Raw genomic sequence first — 16,880 nt, forward strand, 5'->3', positions numbered from 1 at the left:
ACACTGTCCCTAGTAGCCAATACACTCTGGACAGAATACCAATCTTTCACAAAGCATCACTCACCCATCCACTAATGCACTCACATTTAGGAGTCATTTAGAGTAGCTGATCCGAGTAATGGCACTCATTTAGGAGGTGAGAGGCAACCCAAGTGAACAAAAGAGGAACATGTCAATCTTCTTCAAGGTAGTGAGCAGGGGCAAGAATTCACTCCACGTCCTTACAACACTGTTTTGTTAATTAACAAATTATTAATTAACAAATTTGTTTGATAAGTTTTGTAGGTAAAACGAGTGTTTAAATTAACACTTAACAGCTACCAATGGATATTTGAATTGGTAGAGGAGTTGAGGCCACGGATGTCGCACATCTGATTCATGTACAGAAAGCAGGTTGTGTGCTGCGATTTCAGGAGAATTCAACCCCCTAAACACTCAAACATGAGTTCAACACAGCACATGTTTCACCACAAACCAAGTGTTAAATTCTGTAGTCCTACTGTCATATTCTCATGTATACACCTTTTTCCAAATCTGTTACATTTAAATTATACAATCATGCATTTTTACTAACTGCATTATTCTGGTCAGGGTCATGATCAATCCGAACGGGTACAAAGTTTTGAAGGTAAAATGACTGTTCAAATTAACATTGGATCTTTGAATTGCGACAGGAGTTGAGGCCACGGATGTCGCACATCTGCATCATGTACAGAAAGCTGGTTGTGTGCTGCAATTTTAGGAGAATTCGACCCCCTCAGCACTCAAACATGAGTTCAACAAAGCATGTGTTTCACCACAAACCAAGTGTTATGCTGAATTCTGCAGTCCTACTGCATCATCATATTATTAGTCCAAATGTGCACCATGCAAAACATTCAGAATACGCAACTGGCAACCACGCTACTAAGGGGAGAATGTGTAAAGCTTGACACAAGGGTTTGATTAGAGGGCAAAGCGGTAAATCCAAGTTTTCAGGACACATGATAAATTATAAATAGTCTGTCTAAATGGTCTGACACTAAACAGACTGCACGTGAACAGACTGCACACAGAGTAAATAAATCCTTTGGATATGTACATATCAATAAAATAAAAAATAATAAATAATAATAAATAAAAATAAAAAAACAATAAAAATAAAAAGGCATATATTGGAAAAGGTCACTGCTAACAATATTGCATTATTGTAGTGAACTAATAATGTATAACTACTGATTTTAATTTATTGTTGATTTATTATTATTTAATGACTGAAAGAACACATTTTCCAACAATTAGAATATTTATTTTGGCTTGTAATATTCTTATTTATGTTTAAAAGGTCAAAACTTTCTACAGGAAGAGGCACTATCAATGTTGTTTTGTGTGTTGCATCAGTAAAACTATGTTCTTTTTGTTCATTGCCATACACCAAACAAACAAGAACAATACCGCCAGACATACCTCCATTATTCTATCATGAATCTGTAGACCTCCTTCTTTATCAGCAGCTCCATTCTCCACAATCTTTGATACAAAAATGCCTTCATTTGACATCCCATCTTCATTTTCCTGAAAATGAGAGAGCAAATAAGCCTTAGACACATCCACAGTAATAAATTAGATCTGCATACAGTGTCGTGTCTAACAAAGACACATGGCTTAGATTTGTGGTCACAATAAAGTAAATAGCTTCCCCACCTTGGGCTACTCAAGCACTAATATTGCATTATACATTCTGTTCTGTAAATAATAGTTTTATACTATATTTTTTACTCAGACATGCATACAAATACATAATACCAATGTATGTACTTGTAATAATATGTATGTATCACTGAGAGACAGTGGTAGTCTAGTGGGTAGAGCTTTGGGTTGTCAATTGAAAGGTTAAGAGTTTGAATCTTAAGCTCTGCTATGCAGCCACTGTTGGGTCCTTGAGTAAGGCCCTTAACCCTCTCTGCGCCGTACAATGGCTGACCCTGCGCTCTGACCCCAGCTTCCAGACAAGCTGGGATATGCGAAAAAAAAGAATTTCATTACTACACAGTTCTTCTCCATGACTCTTTACTATTCTTTACTGTATTACATGTGTATACACTGATCAGCCATAATATTAAAACCACATCCTTGTTTCTACACTCACTGTCCATTTCATCAGCTCCACTTACCATATAGAAGCACTTTGTAGTTCTACAATTACTGACTGTAGTCCATCTGTTTTCTTCGTTCTTTGTTAGCATCCTTTCATGCTGTTTTTCAATGGTCAGGACTCTCCCAGGACCACTACAAAGTAGGTATTATTTGGGTGGTGGATCAGTCTCAGCACTGCAGTGACACTGACATGGTGGTGGTGTGTTAGTGTGTGTTGTGCTGGTATGAGTGGATAAGACACAGAAATGCTGATGGAGTTTTTAAACACCTCACTGTCACTGCTGAACTGAGAATAGTCCACCAACCAAAAATATATCCACCCAACATCTAAGATGACCAACTTAAAAAGCAGCAATAGATGCAATCATCTCTGACTTTACATCTACAAGGTGGACCAACTAGGTAGGAGTGTCTAGGTCTTTGGACCTTATTTACTCAATAATGTTCCTAAAAAACAAATCCCACATTGACAACTATATGTGAAGAAATGGCTTGGGGTGGAGTTTTTTTTAATGCAGCACATAATAAAACAAACAAAGACTTGTTTTGTAAATGTTTCCAGTCCCAGAAAGACTTTTTAAACATTAGCAGGGTTAAGTGACTGATTAAAAAGCAAATAAAAGCTACTTTATTAAGGTTGACAGTGTGAGCAAAGTTAATATGACATCATAATTTCCTAGTTGACCTAACACTATCTTATTTGTTGTTTTTCTTAGTTGCAAGCCAAAAATTTGGACTTCTGAGATTGTCAGATGCCGCACTAGAAACCCACATCACATGAAAGTCAGACGTAGCCTGGAGTTCTCTATAATGCTAACAATCAACCTACTCTAGTTAACCTAGTCACTTACTGCTGGGTTCTTAAGTCCCTAAAATACCACGCAAGTGCCTGCAGGTGCTCATAAATTACTTACTCCTGTATTTTGCTAATGTGAAATTCCCCCCAAAAAACATTACTTCAAACACTTACTTCCAAGGACATTCAGTACCTACAAACTGATAGTATGGGCCTTAAATATATACCCACTGCATGCCAAGTCGTGCAACATTGCTCAGTAATTTTTAATAGAAAACTTGAGAAACCACAGGAAGTCAAGCTGTGAATGCTGTAACGAATTACTCTAAAGACTTCCTTTTCGCCCCCCCCCCCCCCCCCCCCCACTCATCGCTACAACAAAAACAAAAACAACACACTTGTTTACTTGAGGACACTGCATCCTGTTATATGGAATTCAAACTGATAAAAGTCTTTAAGCAGATGGTTTAGCAGGGCAAGACAAGCCTGGGCTGGGGTTGGATCCATAGATTGAACACGACGATCGAGGTGGTCCCACAGATGCTCAACTGGGTTCAAGTCTCAATGTACTCAATGTACTTTTCTGCATTAATGCTGCCATCACATACGTGTAAATTACCTTTGACAAGGGCTTCCAAGTACACAAAGTACATTGCCTGGGAAGGAGATCCATAGAGCAAACACGACGATCGAGGTGGTCCAACAGATGCTCAATTGAGTTCAAGTCTGGGGAAGTAGGGGGCCAGGGTAGTACTTGGAAGTCTTGGTCATGCTCTTCCAACCAATGTCGGACATTTCTAGCCATGTGGCATGTCGCATTGTCTTGCTGGAAGATCCCATCCGCCCCAGGGAAGACCATTTTACCCATGGCACTTTTACCCATGACAGCAATGAGGGATATATGTGTAGACAGCCTATCACACACCTTATATACCCACCAAGCCAGCTCACAAAACATGACTTCCTTCATGAGCTACATGCTGCCACCGTCAAAAGTAGGAAGTGGTCATAATAATGTGACTGTGTAAAGTAATAATATACATCTTCTACTACATGTACTTTATTGTTTTGTCCTGGTTTAGCTACACTTCTGACTACAGGGGAGGAGTGTTCTTAACCCTACCAGATTTAATTTGTGTGTTTTTGACAACACAGACATAGCTTTCTGTTGATATCCCAATATTTTATTACATTATGTAATGAATCACTTGCAACTTATATAGTAATGCTTTATTTGTTAAATTATTTCTGATGTGGGGTTGTAATACATCCTACTGTGTGTAGCAGGTTGTTCATGTGCATGTGTAACATGTGAATCATGCATGTGTGAATAACACAAAGCTGTTACATTTACAGTACAAATAAACCACTATTTACACCAGTTTTAAGTGTGAAAAGAGGCTTAAAACTTTTGCTATTAAAATAAATCACAGGCGCACCAAACTGCTGGAGGAGTTCAGTTTAACTCCAGCACTTTAAAATCTGAAATTACAAAATTTTTGTACACTATATGGGCAAAAATATTAGGAAACCCCCTTTTATTTTTGAATTTATGTGTTTTAGCCACAACAACTGCTAACAGGTGCAATTAATTATATAAAGAAAATAATATGCTTCCAACTTTGCAGCAACAGTTGAGGAAGGGTCGATTCCTGTTCCAGCATGACTGTGTCCCTGTGCACAATTCAAGGTCTATTAAGACATGAGGAAAAGCTTGGGTTAAGGAGCCCTGACCTCAGCCTCACTGAACAGCTCTGGAATTAAACTGAAACAGCACTGTAGCAGTGCACTTATTTTTATTATGTATTATATTTATTAGGATTTTAATGTCATGTTTTACACACTTTGGTTACATTCATGACAGGACAGGTAATTACTGGTTATACAAGATTCATCAGTTCACAAGTTTAATGTCAAACACAGTCATGGACAATTTTGTATCTCCAATTCACCTCACTTGCAAGTCTTTGGACTGTGGGAGGAAACCAGAGCTCCCGGAGAAAACTTACGCAGAAACGGGGAGAACATGCAAACTCCACACAGAAAGGTCCCGGACCGCTCCACCTATGAATCAAAGCCAGGACCTTCTTGCTGTGAGACGACAGTGCTACCCACCGAGCCACCATGCTGCCACGATTTATAAGGTTTATTACAATACCTAACATAATAGATGTTTGTGCCACCTGAGTGCATGATGAAATAGTTATGCTGCAAACCAACAGTCTAGCTAGCTGATTATTTGCTAATAAAGTTGTTGTGTTACTACGTTTTTACCATTTTGTGTCTGTTTGTTTAGAATATTTAAGTACAGGCATTAACAGTAACTATTAATATGGATACTTTTATAATAATTATGTCATACAAGTTATATATAAGTTATGTATCATTTTTATGCAAGTTAGATTAAGGTTTACATGATCACATATAGCTTTCTGGATACTGGGTATATTTTGAACTATGAAGTTCAAAAGTTTATACGGATACCAAAACAAAAAGGGAAAAAAACATGTTAAATCACATGGTCATGTGATAAAATAAGAGCTAGTCTAATTGAAGAATGTCGGTATTATAACATGACCAACTAGGAAACACGGACTGGTGTTAGCTTGGAAAATATGGCATTTTGATCATTTTTAATAGGCCACTGAATACAAATTTACCAGTTATGACCAAGTGTATGAAAGTGCAAATCTGCACAATACATACCGCACATGGTCTTCCTCCAACAATGTTAAATCCCAAAGATCCAGATTCCCTGTAGAGCACAACTAGGACACTTTTGCTCTCACCACCCTAAACAGAAGACAAACAAAAAAAGTAAATCCTATGCATGCTGATTAATACACATTTTGAAAAGAAACATTCATTATTGTGTTGTTGTTGGACTGAGTTGTTTTACTTGGTGAACTAACAAGATAAGATGTTCGATTTTTTACACAAGGATCTTAAAAAAATACAAATTATAATTTCAATACAGTTGGTCCACCTTGTATATGTAAAGTCAGAGATGATCTCTCATCTATTGCTGCTGTTTGAGTTGGTCATATTTGAGACCTTCATCAGTGGTCACAAGACACTGCCTACGGGGCGGTGTTGGCTGGATATTTTGGTTGGTGGACTATTCTCAGTCCAGCAGTGACAGTGAGCGCTGCTGTGTCTGATCCACTCATACCAGCACAACACACACTAACACACCACCACCATGTCAGTGTCACTGCAGTGCTGAGAATGATCCACCACCCAAATAATACCTACTCTGTAGTGGTCCTGGGAGAGTTCTGACTATTGAAGAACAAGGTGAAAAGAGCTAAAAAAGCATGCAGAGAAACAGATGGACTACAGTCAGTAATTGTAGAACTACAAAGTGTTTCTATATGGTAAGTGGAGCTGATAAAATGGACAATGTGTGTAGAAACAAGGAGGTGGTTTTAATGTTATGGCTGATCGGTGTATATGACAATAAAGGCCTTTGTCTTCTAAAAGAAACATACATGTTTCTTAAGATCAAGAAATTCATTTAACTTAATTTAAAAAATAATCAACAAACATGTCTGAACAAGGCGTATGTCTTTGCGTCATAAGAGCACACAATTTGTATGAACTAAATGGCAAACAATGCATTACAAACTGAGACTGTTGTCTAGGGCTTTAAAGGTCATGGGCAAAAGAGCTGCCAAGTGACCAGGAGCTTTTAGGATTTAAACCAAATATTTCCCAATTCTCTGCGTATATTAATAAACAGAGCCAATAGATCTTTCAACTAAATACGACAACAGGGGTTATGAGCCCAGACTTAAGAATAATCCCTCTTTCAATAAGGGTGGCAGTCATGGGCAGTCAGCTGTCAGTTAGCTGCACCATATGATCCTGCTCCTAAATATAACAGAGATTTTAATGACATGTACAGTGCCAGCCTTTTAAAGCTGACTGCAGGCAGTGCAGGTCTCTCAGTGTGGAATGAAAAGGCCTAAACAGATGCCCAAGTCCCATAATTTAATGAGTGCTAAAATGAGAAGATGGTGCTTTATTGGGGAAATGACTTTTCATGAATGGATTTCATTTGTCAAAACAACATGATCGTGTGGCTTAAGGGTTGCTTCAGGAATAAGGACACACATTCATTTCTATTTGGTGACTCTGAGCTGGTTATTCTGGTCAGGGTCTAGAGCATATTCCAGTGAAACTAGACTTACAACCAGGATACACCAATGCCAGTCTAACAGAGTCCAGTGGATGCAGTAATTAATGTCTGTCTTTATTTATCGAGTATATAAGTCTGCATGGCTAAGAAAAAAAGGACCAGATAAGCACTTGGGTGGCATAGAGGTAAATTATGTTAGCCCACTACTACTGGAATCCAGGGTTCAGATTTCCAGTGGTGCCACTATCGGGCGTGTACATAGAGACATGATTGTCCATGTCTTTAAGGTGGCCAAGGTCCTGGGTGTGTTAGTGCACTGCACCCAATGATTCTGAGGAATCCGGCCCCAACACAACCGTGACAAGGATAAAGCGGTAGTAGGAACACGAAAATAAAATCAAATTAAAAAACTATGGACTATGGACTCACTATGGACATGGAAAGCTTTAAAAAACATTTTAAAAACACACTTAAAATGCAGTAAAAATAAATAACTAATGCAAGACATAAACTGCTGTAGCATTAGTAGGAATATTTGTTCAAGTGGTAAAAGTGTAGAAAATGCTGTAAGTATCTGTTAATCACTAATAAGACAATACAGTTGGAATAATTCGATGTTAAAAAATAAGAACCTTTGGTCATAAAAAAACAAGCAGTGTATATATATAAGCAGCTAACAAAGTGAAAATGGGATGCAAAACCACTGCATTAAAACATGACAAGAACTAAATCAAATGGTAAGACTGTTCTAAAATATTAGAGATCTGCTTTGCTTGCGTTTTTTATTATACAGGGTTGGTATTACAGAGGGACATGTCTGAGAAAAAAAAAATATAGGTGTGGCATATAACACAAATCATAGTCAACTTTCACAAAGACTTAATCTCAAAGATCAGAGTAGGTGCTACAACACTGTCGTTTAGGTGAAACTGAAGGTGATACTTATACATGTGGGATGAATAAAATAACGCAGATAGCATGACAGACTGACTGTTTATTACATTTACATTTAAAGCAATTGGCAAATTCATTATCACAAGTGACAATTAATAGTTAAAATACAGACAACTGAGGCCAACAAGGGTGGTACTGGTAAGACTTAAACCATCAACCTTCTGATAAACAATCCAATACCCTAATCACTGAACTATTGCTGCCCTAATTCCCACTGCTTAATCCTGGCTGCACTTTGAAATCTTGAGTAAACAATGGCAAAAAATAATAAAAATCAAGGATGTAACCAATAATAAAGATATAATTTAACATGCTATTTATGACAGTTTACATTTACATTTTCGGCATTTAGCAGACGCTTTTATCCAAAGCGACTTACAATTATGACTCAACATGATTTTGAGCAGTTGAGGGTTAAGGACCTTGCTCAGGGGCCCAACAGTGGCAACTTGGCAATGGTGGGGTTTGAACCGGCAACCATCTGATTACTAGTCCAGTACCTTAACCACTGAGCTATCTCTGAGTTTAGAGATTTGTGTTTCTTATATTTCATGACAAATATAGATAAAAATACAGGATGTAAAGATACAGGAGACAAAGTAAGGGAGGAGAGATGGAGATGGTTTGGGCATGTGCAGAGGAGAAATGAGAGGTATATCAGAAAAAGGGTGCTGAGTATGGCAATCCAAGGCAGGAAGAAGAAAGGAAGGCCAAAAAAAAGGCTTATGGATGTGATGACGGAGGACATGAGGTGGTTGAGGTGACAGAGGAAGATGCTCAGGACAGGGCAAGATAGAGACGTATGATTCGCTGTAGCGACCCCTAACAGGGGCAGTCAAAAGAAGAAGAAGAAGAGGGTTGTGGGTTTCTATTCCATATGCTTATTTCCAGTTTATCATTTCTTATTGAGTGTTGCTCATCACTGGGTCTGAAATTAATCATTGGGTAGTGAAGACCACATACTGTAAGTGATTGGCACCATTTTAAATAAGTGTCAACAACAAACTTGAAAAGTGCACTACATGAGCACTTAAGACAGAACATCATTCAGTCACACCTAGGGGCAATTCAGAAAAGCTGCCAATCCAATCAAAACTCTGAAAAAATCTCTGTTGTATGTATTCTTTGAGCGTTCGTAGGTTTCTTGGCTGTTTATTGTCTGTTTTGAATGTGTGTGTGCTTTGTCAGTGCTCCAGTTTCACATTTTAACCAACAAAGTTGCTAGATCTGCAGTTTTCCCAACAAACTGGGCTAGTTTGAAAATGCAGTTCTGGGTGTTCAAAGGATACTTTCAAAATTTAGTGTGGCCGTACAAAATGAAAATAAGTACAAAATAAAAGCACTTGCTGAGGAAGACACGGAAGATAGCACAAATGTTTCAAAGAAAAGAAAAGCTCTAAGACTAAATAGTTCTTAATCAAAACTCAAATCAAAATGAAGCTGAACAACAAGGCAGCAAAACAATGAGTTTGAAAAGGAGTCCTGACAAGTCATGACAGAAGAAGACAGAACAGAAAACAGCAAACAGTTAAAACTTTGTTGTTTGTTTAAGTGACAAAAGAAAGCAGATGCAAAGACTGTCCAAATGTTTAAAACAATTCTTCATGTACCTGAAATTTTAATCAGAAATCATAAGGGTATGGAAAGACTAAATTGTAAACAGGCAAAGAAGACTGAAGGGGAGAAAAGAGTACAGGAGAGGAAAGAACAGAAAATAGTGAGTACAAGTCAAATTTAGTCCCCTTAGTGATAACTGTCTTACCTGGGAGCCGTAATTTAAGAGTAGTACACTGATAGTTCTTTTGCCATTTATAGGTTTGTGACACCCTTTATTTTGAGCTAGTTTCAGCTCTTGAAACATGGGTTTTAACCAGAATTTGGGATAGATATTTTTGCTGGACTTGGCAACCTTGATCACCAAAAGACAATGCATATTTACCCATGCGGTACCAACTTGGTTAGGTAAACTTGGTTAGGTTTGTAGCAAGCTGCTCTCAGCAATCCAGATAAAACTAATTTTAGTAATTTATTTCTTTGATTCCTATAAGTTAGTAGTCTTTTTTGTTTGTTTATTAGGATTTTGACGTCATGTTTTACACTTTGGTTACATTCATGACAGAAACTGTAGTTACTCGTTACACAAGAAACACAGTCATGGACAATTTTGTATCTCCAATTCACCTCACTTGCATGTTTTTGGACTGTGGGAAGAAAACTGAGCTCCCGGAGGAAACCCACGCAGACACGGGAAGAACATGCAAACTCCACACAGAATGGACCCGAACCGCCCCACTTGGGGATCGAACCCAGGACCTTCTTGCTGTGAGGCGACAGTGCTACCCACTAACCCACCATGCCGCTTGACCATCATATGGTAAACTTGCATTTTAGTTTAATGATTATGTTCATAATTATGTTCACAATTTAGCTGACCAGCTTGACCGAAGTGGCTGGACCGTCCCACATGGGTATCGAACCCAGGACTTTCTTGCTGTGAGGCGACAGTGCTACCCACTGAGCCACCGTGCTCAGTAAAGTTCTTGTTAAGTTCCACAGTTGAGGTTGCAGATTTTTTAAGATGCATTTTCTTAATACCATCTTACTTGGCGGGCACTGGTTTATTGATTAACCAGCTCCAGCGCTAGCTATAGATGACTTGCTACTAGTCAGTAAAGTTGATGTGTTGGGTAGGTATAAAATCATTTTACAGAACGCTCACATGATTAGTTTTATTTAGTTGGCTTGGTAAACCTTCCACCATGGATAGGTGGTTCTGGACCCCCTAAGTTATGATTCTTTTTGCCCCCCTTTTTCAAATTTGAACTACGCCCTTGTTTACATATTTGTTCCCCACCCAAATAATTCAGATGCCCACCCAAATATGATATCCTTGTAATGGCTCTGCTTCACACAATCAATAAACAGTAAATAACATGAATTTGCAGTTAAAATTCATGTAGCGGGTTTTTAAGACCTGTAATTGATTTAACTTTACTGAAGGCATTATGATTCTTTTTGGAAATCAAATTTCATCATTACCAAACCTATGGTTCTATTAACATGTAAAAACACATGTTAATACCAATGAGGCTGTAGTGTGTTAATCCCCACTTGACTGTTTTTACTCCAAAAGGTTAGCAGAGGAGCTTATTCACTCTGGTTGTGGAGGCATCATATTTATTCATAAACATTCCCTCCCTATTCCCTCCCCTTCCCCCTCCAAGTCTACCAGCTGGCTAAATACTGCAGCTGACAGACATGACTCAAGGCTGGACAAGGAGAAGAAATCCCCTCTTTGTCCACTGACACCAGTTTCTCAGGGTTATTCAATGGTTTTGTGTAAATAAATATAGTCAATGTAGAATACATGAGTTTGAACAATAAGTCGCCCTCCCAGTCCCAAGCCCTTAGTGGAAGAGATGTTCAGACTGCATGTTAAAAACTGAAGCTTAAAAGTGAGCTCAAAATCAACAGTTTCGTGTCTGATAGACTGAACATCAAACCAGTTGTTGGACAATGAAAATCTGTCAATCTAGTTGGTTTATAACCTCAGCAACTGCTACAAAGCTCCTTTACACGCTAATGTTTATACCTGGGGTTTGATGTGTTTGACCGGCTTGTTGGTTTAAAGGGTACTTCGGAATACTTTTTGAAACAAGGTTTCTCAGAGATGATCTGGGTGGCTAACAAGTGTACAAAAGTTTTTTCCTTAAGAATTCTTTTCATGGTTTAATGTGTTAAACTGTTCTCATGGGTCCTAAAAGGTTAATGAGTCCAGGATGGCTCTCTGTGTAATTGTTATACTCACATAAAATTGTGATTTTCCATTATTTAGACAGTTAATAATTCTGGGAGGGTTCATAGAGTTCACAATAAACTCTCTGGACTGTAAATGGTTCTAAGAACAGCAAGGAAAGGGTTAACAAGGAGAGTTTGGAGGGTAAACAGTCTAGAAAATTAAGATTGCCCTTTGAAAGAGTAAAGTAGCCATGACAGGCTGAGTCTTCGAGAAGCAACGATGGGCAGAGGATCTCCAGTTTTTCCAACAAATCCTCGAGAATATTATTAAAAATGTTTAAAAACAATGTTCCTCAAAGAAATTTGGAAGATATTTGCATATTTCTCCCTCTCTACAGTCTATAATATCATTAAATAATTCAATAAATCAGGAGAAACTCCAAGCATTTGTAAGTCACTTTTACTAATACCACTTAAAACTTGACTGTGCAAAAAACTCTGGACAATAAGGATCATTCAGACTGTTATCAGCAACAATTCCAAACACCAGGGTCTGTCATGGTATGGGGATGTGTCAGTGCCCTTGGTGAAGGTAATTTACACTTCTGTGATGGCAGCATTAATGTTGAAAACTACATTGAGATTTTACAACACATGCTGCCTTCAAGACAAGATATTTTAAGGACGTCAACAAGACAATGCAAAATTACATGTAGCACACATTACAAAGGCATATCACTGTGAAGGAAGAGGGCGTAAGTACTGAATTGGCCTTTTTTGCACTATATAATTACCAATTTATAGTGCTGAACAGAAAACCTCCAGAGTTCTACAAGACATTTTAAGAGTTCCCCATTAAAATACCATCTTACTGGCAAACTAGCCCAAGCCTTTGGGTCTTGCTTAAAAGCTGGTTGTGGCAGGCAGCCACCAAGGTCAAGTTGGTCACCCATCCAGCTCTGAAAGCTAGTTGTTCTATTTATGTGGCTTGACCAGATAAACAACAAACGTGGACCAGCAAAACTAATAAAAGCAAAGGCAAGAACCAACTAAGTGAACCATCATAAGCTGGTTAACCAGTCAAACAATCAAACTGAAATAAAAGCATACCACATGCTGGTCAACAAGCTGATGTTCTAGCTGGTTAACCATCCTCACCATCCTTAGGTCAGTATAACCACTTTTAGAACCAGCTAGGACCAACAACCATCACAAGCTTACCTTATCTAGGGCCTAGATAAAAGCATCACATCAAAATGTGTAAGTGATTGCATAGAACTTTTGAAAAATTATTCAAAAGGACAAACAGAAGAAGCATTTAATAATTAAAACTTACCTCTAAGTGTGTAAGAAAAATCTGAATATAACAAGCTTAAGGTGACAGCTGGACAAGGATTTATGCTGATCCAAGATAGTGATGCTGGTGTTGGCATGACACCTCATTTATGCTTTTGTCTGTCATGCTAAGCTATTAACTTAGACCAATCAAAATAGTCCAGCTAACTCATTATTAAACAGTAAAATTCTATCTAGACTGACGACTGTAAATAAGTAGACCAGGTAAACAGGTAGAAACATACCAGATGTTGGTCAATAGGCTGATAATCTATCTGATAAAACGTCTTAAACACTTTGAGCTGCTCAGACTGTTTTTAGCTGGAGTTTCTACATGGAAGTTTAAAAAGTACCCCAAGAGGAACAACCAAAGCACCAAAGGTTTTTACAGTCCCAACAGAGTCCCAAACAGAGGAGCCATTTAAAATGGAAAATGTTCTCCCAGTGTCTGCGTGGGTTTTGTCTGGGTGTTCTGGTTTTCTCCCATAGTCCAAAAACATGCAGTCAGGTTAACTGGGGGCGGCACGGTGGCTAAGTGGGTAGCACTGTCGCCTCACAGCAAGAAGGTCCTGGGTTCGAACCCCAGGTGGGGCGGTCCGGGTCCTTTCTGTGTGGAGTTTGCATGTTCTCCCCGTGTCTGCGTGGGTTTACTCCGGGTGCTCCGGTTTCCTCCCACAGTCCAAAGACATGCAAGTGAGGTGAATTGGCGATACAAAATTGACCATGACTGTGTTCGATATAACCTTGAGAAGTGATGAATCTTGTGTAACGAGTAACTACCGTGTGTCTGTCATGAATGTAACCAAAGAGTGTAAAACATGACGTTAAAATCCTAATAAACAAATAAACAGCTTAACTGGAGTTACTGAAAATTGCCCTGTGTGTGTGTCTGTGTTTTTAATGAATGAATTAATAAATAAATGAATTTCAGGGTGGCACCAAAAACAAGTTTTAAAAAGTTTAGGACCTCATTTATGCTTTTGTCTTTCTTGCTAAGCTATTAACGTAGACCAATCAAAATAGTCCAGCTAACTCATTATTAAACAGTAAAATTCTATCTAGATTGACGACTGTAAATAAGTAGACCAGGTAAACAGGCCATTTAAAATAGAAACATACCAGATGTTGGTCAATAGGCTGATAATCTATCTGATAAAGTGTCTTAAACAGCTTGAGCTGCTCAGACTGTTTTTAGCTGGAGTTTGTTTCTACATGGAAGTTTAAAAAGTACCCCAAGAGGGACAATCAAAGCACCAAAGGTTTTTACACACAGTCCCAAACAGAGGAGCCATTTAAAATGGAAAATGTTCTCCCAGTGTCTGCGTGGGTTTTGTCTGGGTGTTCTGGTTTCCTCCCATAGTCCAAAAACATGCAGTCAGGTTAACTGGAGCTACTAAAAATTGCCCTAGGTGTGTGTGTGTGTCTGTGTTTTTAATGAATGAATGAATTTTAGTGTTGCACCAAAAACCAGTTTTCAAAAGTTTAGGACCATTGGAACTTCAGAGGACTCCACAAAGTTGAATCAGTTCATCTGGACACAAGTTTGTTGTAGAGATACGTTTCGCCACTCAATCCACTGACACAATCCACTATGAAATCTAACTGATGAACCATCTTAACCAGCTTGAGGTAACAGGGGTTTTTACACAGACGTTCTAAAAAAAAACCAGAGTCCCAAACAGAGGAGCTATTTAAAATGGAAAATGTTCTCCCAGTGTCTGCATGGGTTTTGTCTGGGTGTACTGGTTTCCTCCAATAGTCCGAAAACATGCAGTCAGGTTAACTGGAGCTACTGAAAATTGCCCTAGGTGTGTCTGTGTTTTTAATGAATGAATTAATAAATAAATGAATTTCAGGGTGGCACCAAAAACAAGTTTTCAGAAGTTTAGGACCATTGAAACTTCAGTTGAATCAGTTCACCTGGACACAAGTTTGTTTGTTGTTCTTCAGACTGAAGAAGTCTCTTGGATTGAGTGGTGAAACGTATCTCTACAACAAACTTGTGTCCAGATGAACTGATTCAACTTTGTGGATTTGTGTACCTGGATTATTGAGCATGCATCAGCAGATTCAGAGGACCCATTTTTCACTATGAAATCTAACTGATCAACCATCTTAACCAGCTTGAGGTAACAGGGGTTTTACACAGACGTTCTAAAAAGAAGAGTCCCATTTAAAAGGCTAGATTGCGGCAAGACTATGTGGAATACTTGGCTGTTACCTTGACGGGTGGAGCGAGGCTCTTGTTGAGCGAGTCGATGCGCGCACTGTACTCGGTGAACTTTTTCTGATAGCGGAGAGCAGTTATTTGCAGCTCGTTGTGGACGGCAGAAAGTTGCGCCAGTAGGGATTTCTCCCTTTTGCTTGCGCGCATGGCTTGTTTTTTGCACTCCTTCTCCAGGTTCAGCACTTTGGCTTGCAGCGCACCGCTGTGCGCCTTGAGGGAGCGCACGCAGCAGTGCCCGTCCGTGTAGCGCTCCCGGTGGGTGAGAGGCAGCCCGCAGCCCTGCTCGCACACCCCGGCTGCCCGGTACTCGCAGGAGTCGCGCATGTGCGCCTGCACGTCCTTCAGATTGAGCACCTGGCTGCAGCCCGTGTTTCGGCAGCGCGCCGGGGCGAAGTCGCACTGCTCCGAGTGCTCGGAGAGTTGTTGCAGTTTGACGATCTGGCGACAGCCCCGCTCCTGGTGCTCGCACCGAATGTCCAGCTTTAACACGAGGCTCTTGAGCGGCGGCACGTGGTGCAACTCCTGGGCAGACACGCGCCGGCGGCACTGCGCCGGACAGCTGCGCTGCTGCGCCACCCAGGGCAACACGCAAGCGGCACAAAAGACATGCCCGCACGGCGTAGTGAGTGGCTCTTCCAGCACTTTGTGGCACAGGTTGCACTTCAGGTCCGGGTCCACCGCACCGCTGAAACGATCCAACTCAAAGCCCATGCTGAGGTTTTAAATGTTCAAGTCCAGGGAAGTTGAGAAAAGCGCCGTAAAATCAGCGCAGAGTTGCGGAATTCGGCATCGGGAGAGAGAGACCAGGTACACACAGACTCCGAGCTGCTTCTCACTGAACTAACTAATTGCTGAAACTTCCTGAGGAGGGGGAGTGTGCAAAAAATGCGCCGCCGTAAAGCCTGGAATACATGCGCACTGACTCCAGCGTGGCAGGACCTGCCTACTCGGGAAGGCTTTGATTGGTCAGTGAAGCCATCTAACCAGTGGCGGCTCCTGCCAAATCTCTCATACCTCTTTTCCACCAACGCGGCACGGAGCCCGTTCCGGTTCCCGAACTTGACTTTGAACCGGTTCCGCGTGTTTCCACTGGAAAAAAGAGGTTCCAGACAGCGAACTAGCGGGCCAATCTGGCACCACAGAATACTTGGTTTTTCAGCCCAAACCGTGACGTAACCTGTGGGCGCGTCATGTTGTACAGCATAGCGACAACAACAATGCCGTCGTCAGCTGGGGTCTCGTATGGAGCTTAATGCTGCATTTTTATCTTTTAAAGTTCACCTGATTACATTTTGGGCCAGTTTGCCGCTGATATTTTCAAAGCGCCTTTAAAAAGGTGAATTGTGTGATATGATGTGGTAAAAGTGACCCGGACAGAACGGAAAATGCTTAGCGTGAAAAATAAAGCGTGAAGCTTTTTCAACTCCCCGAGCTGCATAAACACCACACGTGTAAATCCAGCTAAACACAGATACATGTTGTATTTTAGAGTAGATTTGATGTTTATTTCACACAGATGTTTGTTCGTGTTGTGGAACTTTAATGATGTTTCA

General features: G+C 39.9%; 1 protein-coding gene across 1 annotated transcript in view; it reads right to left on the minus strand.

The window, feature by feature from the left end:
- The window catches only part of pdzrn3b (PDZ domain containing RING finger 3b), a 155,716-nt gene extending 139,616 nt beyond the window's left edge, over nt 1–16,100 (minus strand). Inside the window, exons 1-3 of the mRNA XM_062997548.1 lie at nt 15,322–16,100; nt 5,639–5,725; nt 1,447–1,554 (exon numbers count right to left, since the gene is read on the minus strand). Of these exons, the coding sequence (XP_062853618.1) occupies nt 1,447–1,554; nt 5,639–5,725; nt 15,322–16,038 (912 nt within the window). The 5' untranslated portion in view covers nt 16,039–16,100. The remainder of the gene's footprint in view (nt 1–1,446; nt 1,555–5,638; nt 5,726–15,321) is intronic.
- Between the last annotated feature and the right edge of the window lie 780 nt (nt 16,101–16,880).

The sequence above is a fragment of the Trichomycterus rosablanca genome, chromosome 6 (assembly GCF_030014385.1).
Source record: "Trichomycterus rosablanca isolate fTriRos1 chromosome 6, fTriRos1.hap1, whole genome shotgun sequence".
NCBI lineage: Eukaryota > Metazoa > Chordata > Actinopteri > Siluriformes > Trichomycteridae > Trichomycterus > Trichomycterus rosablanca.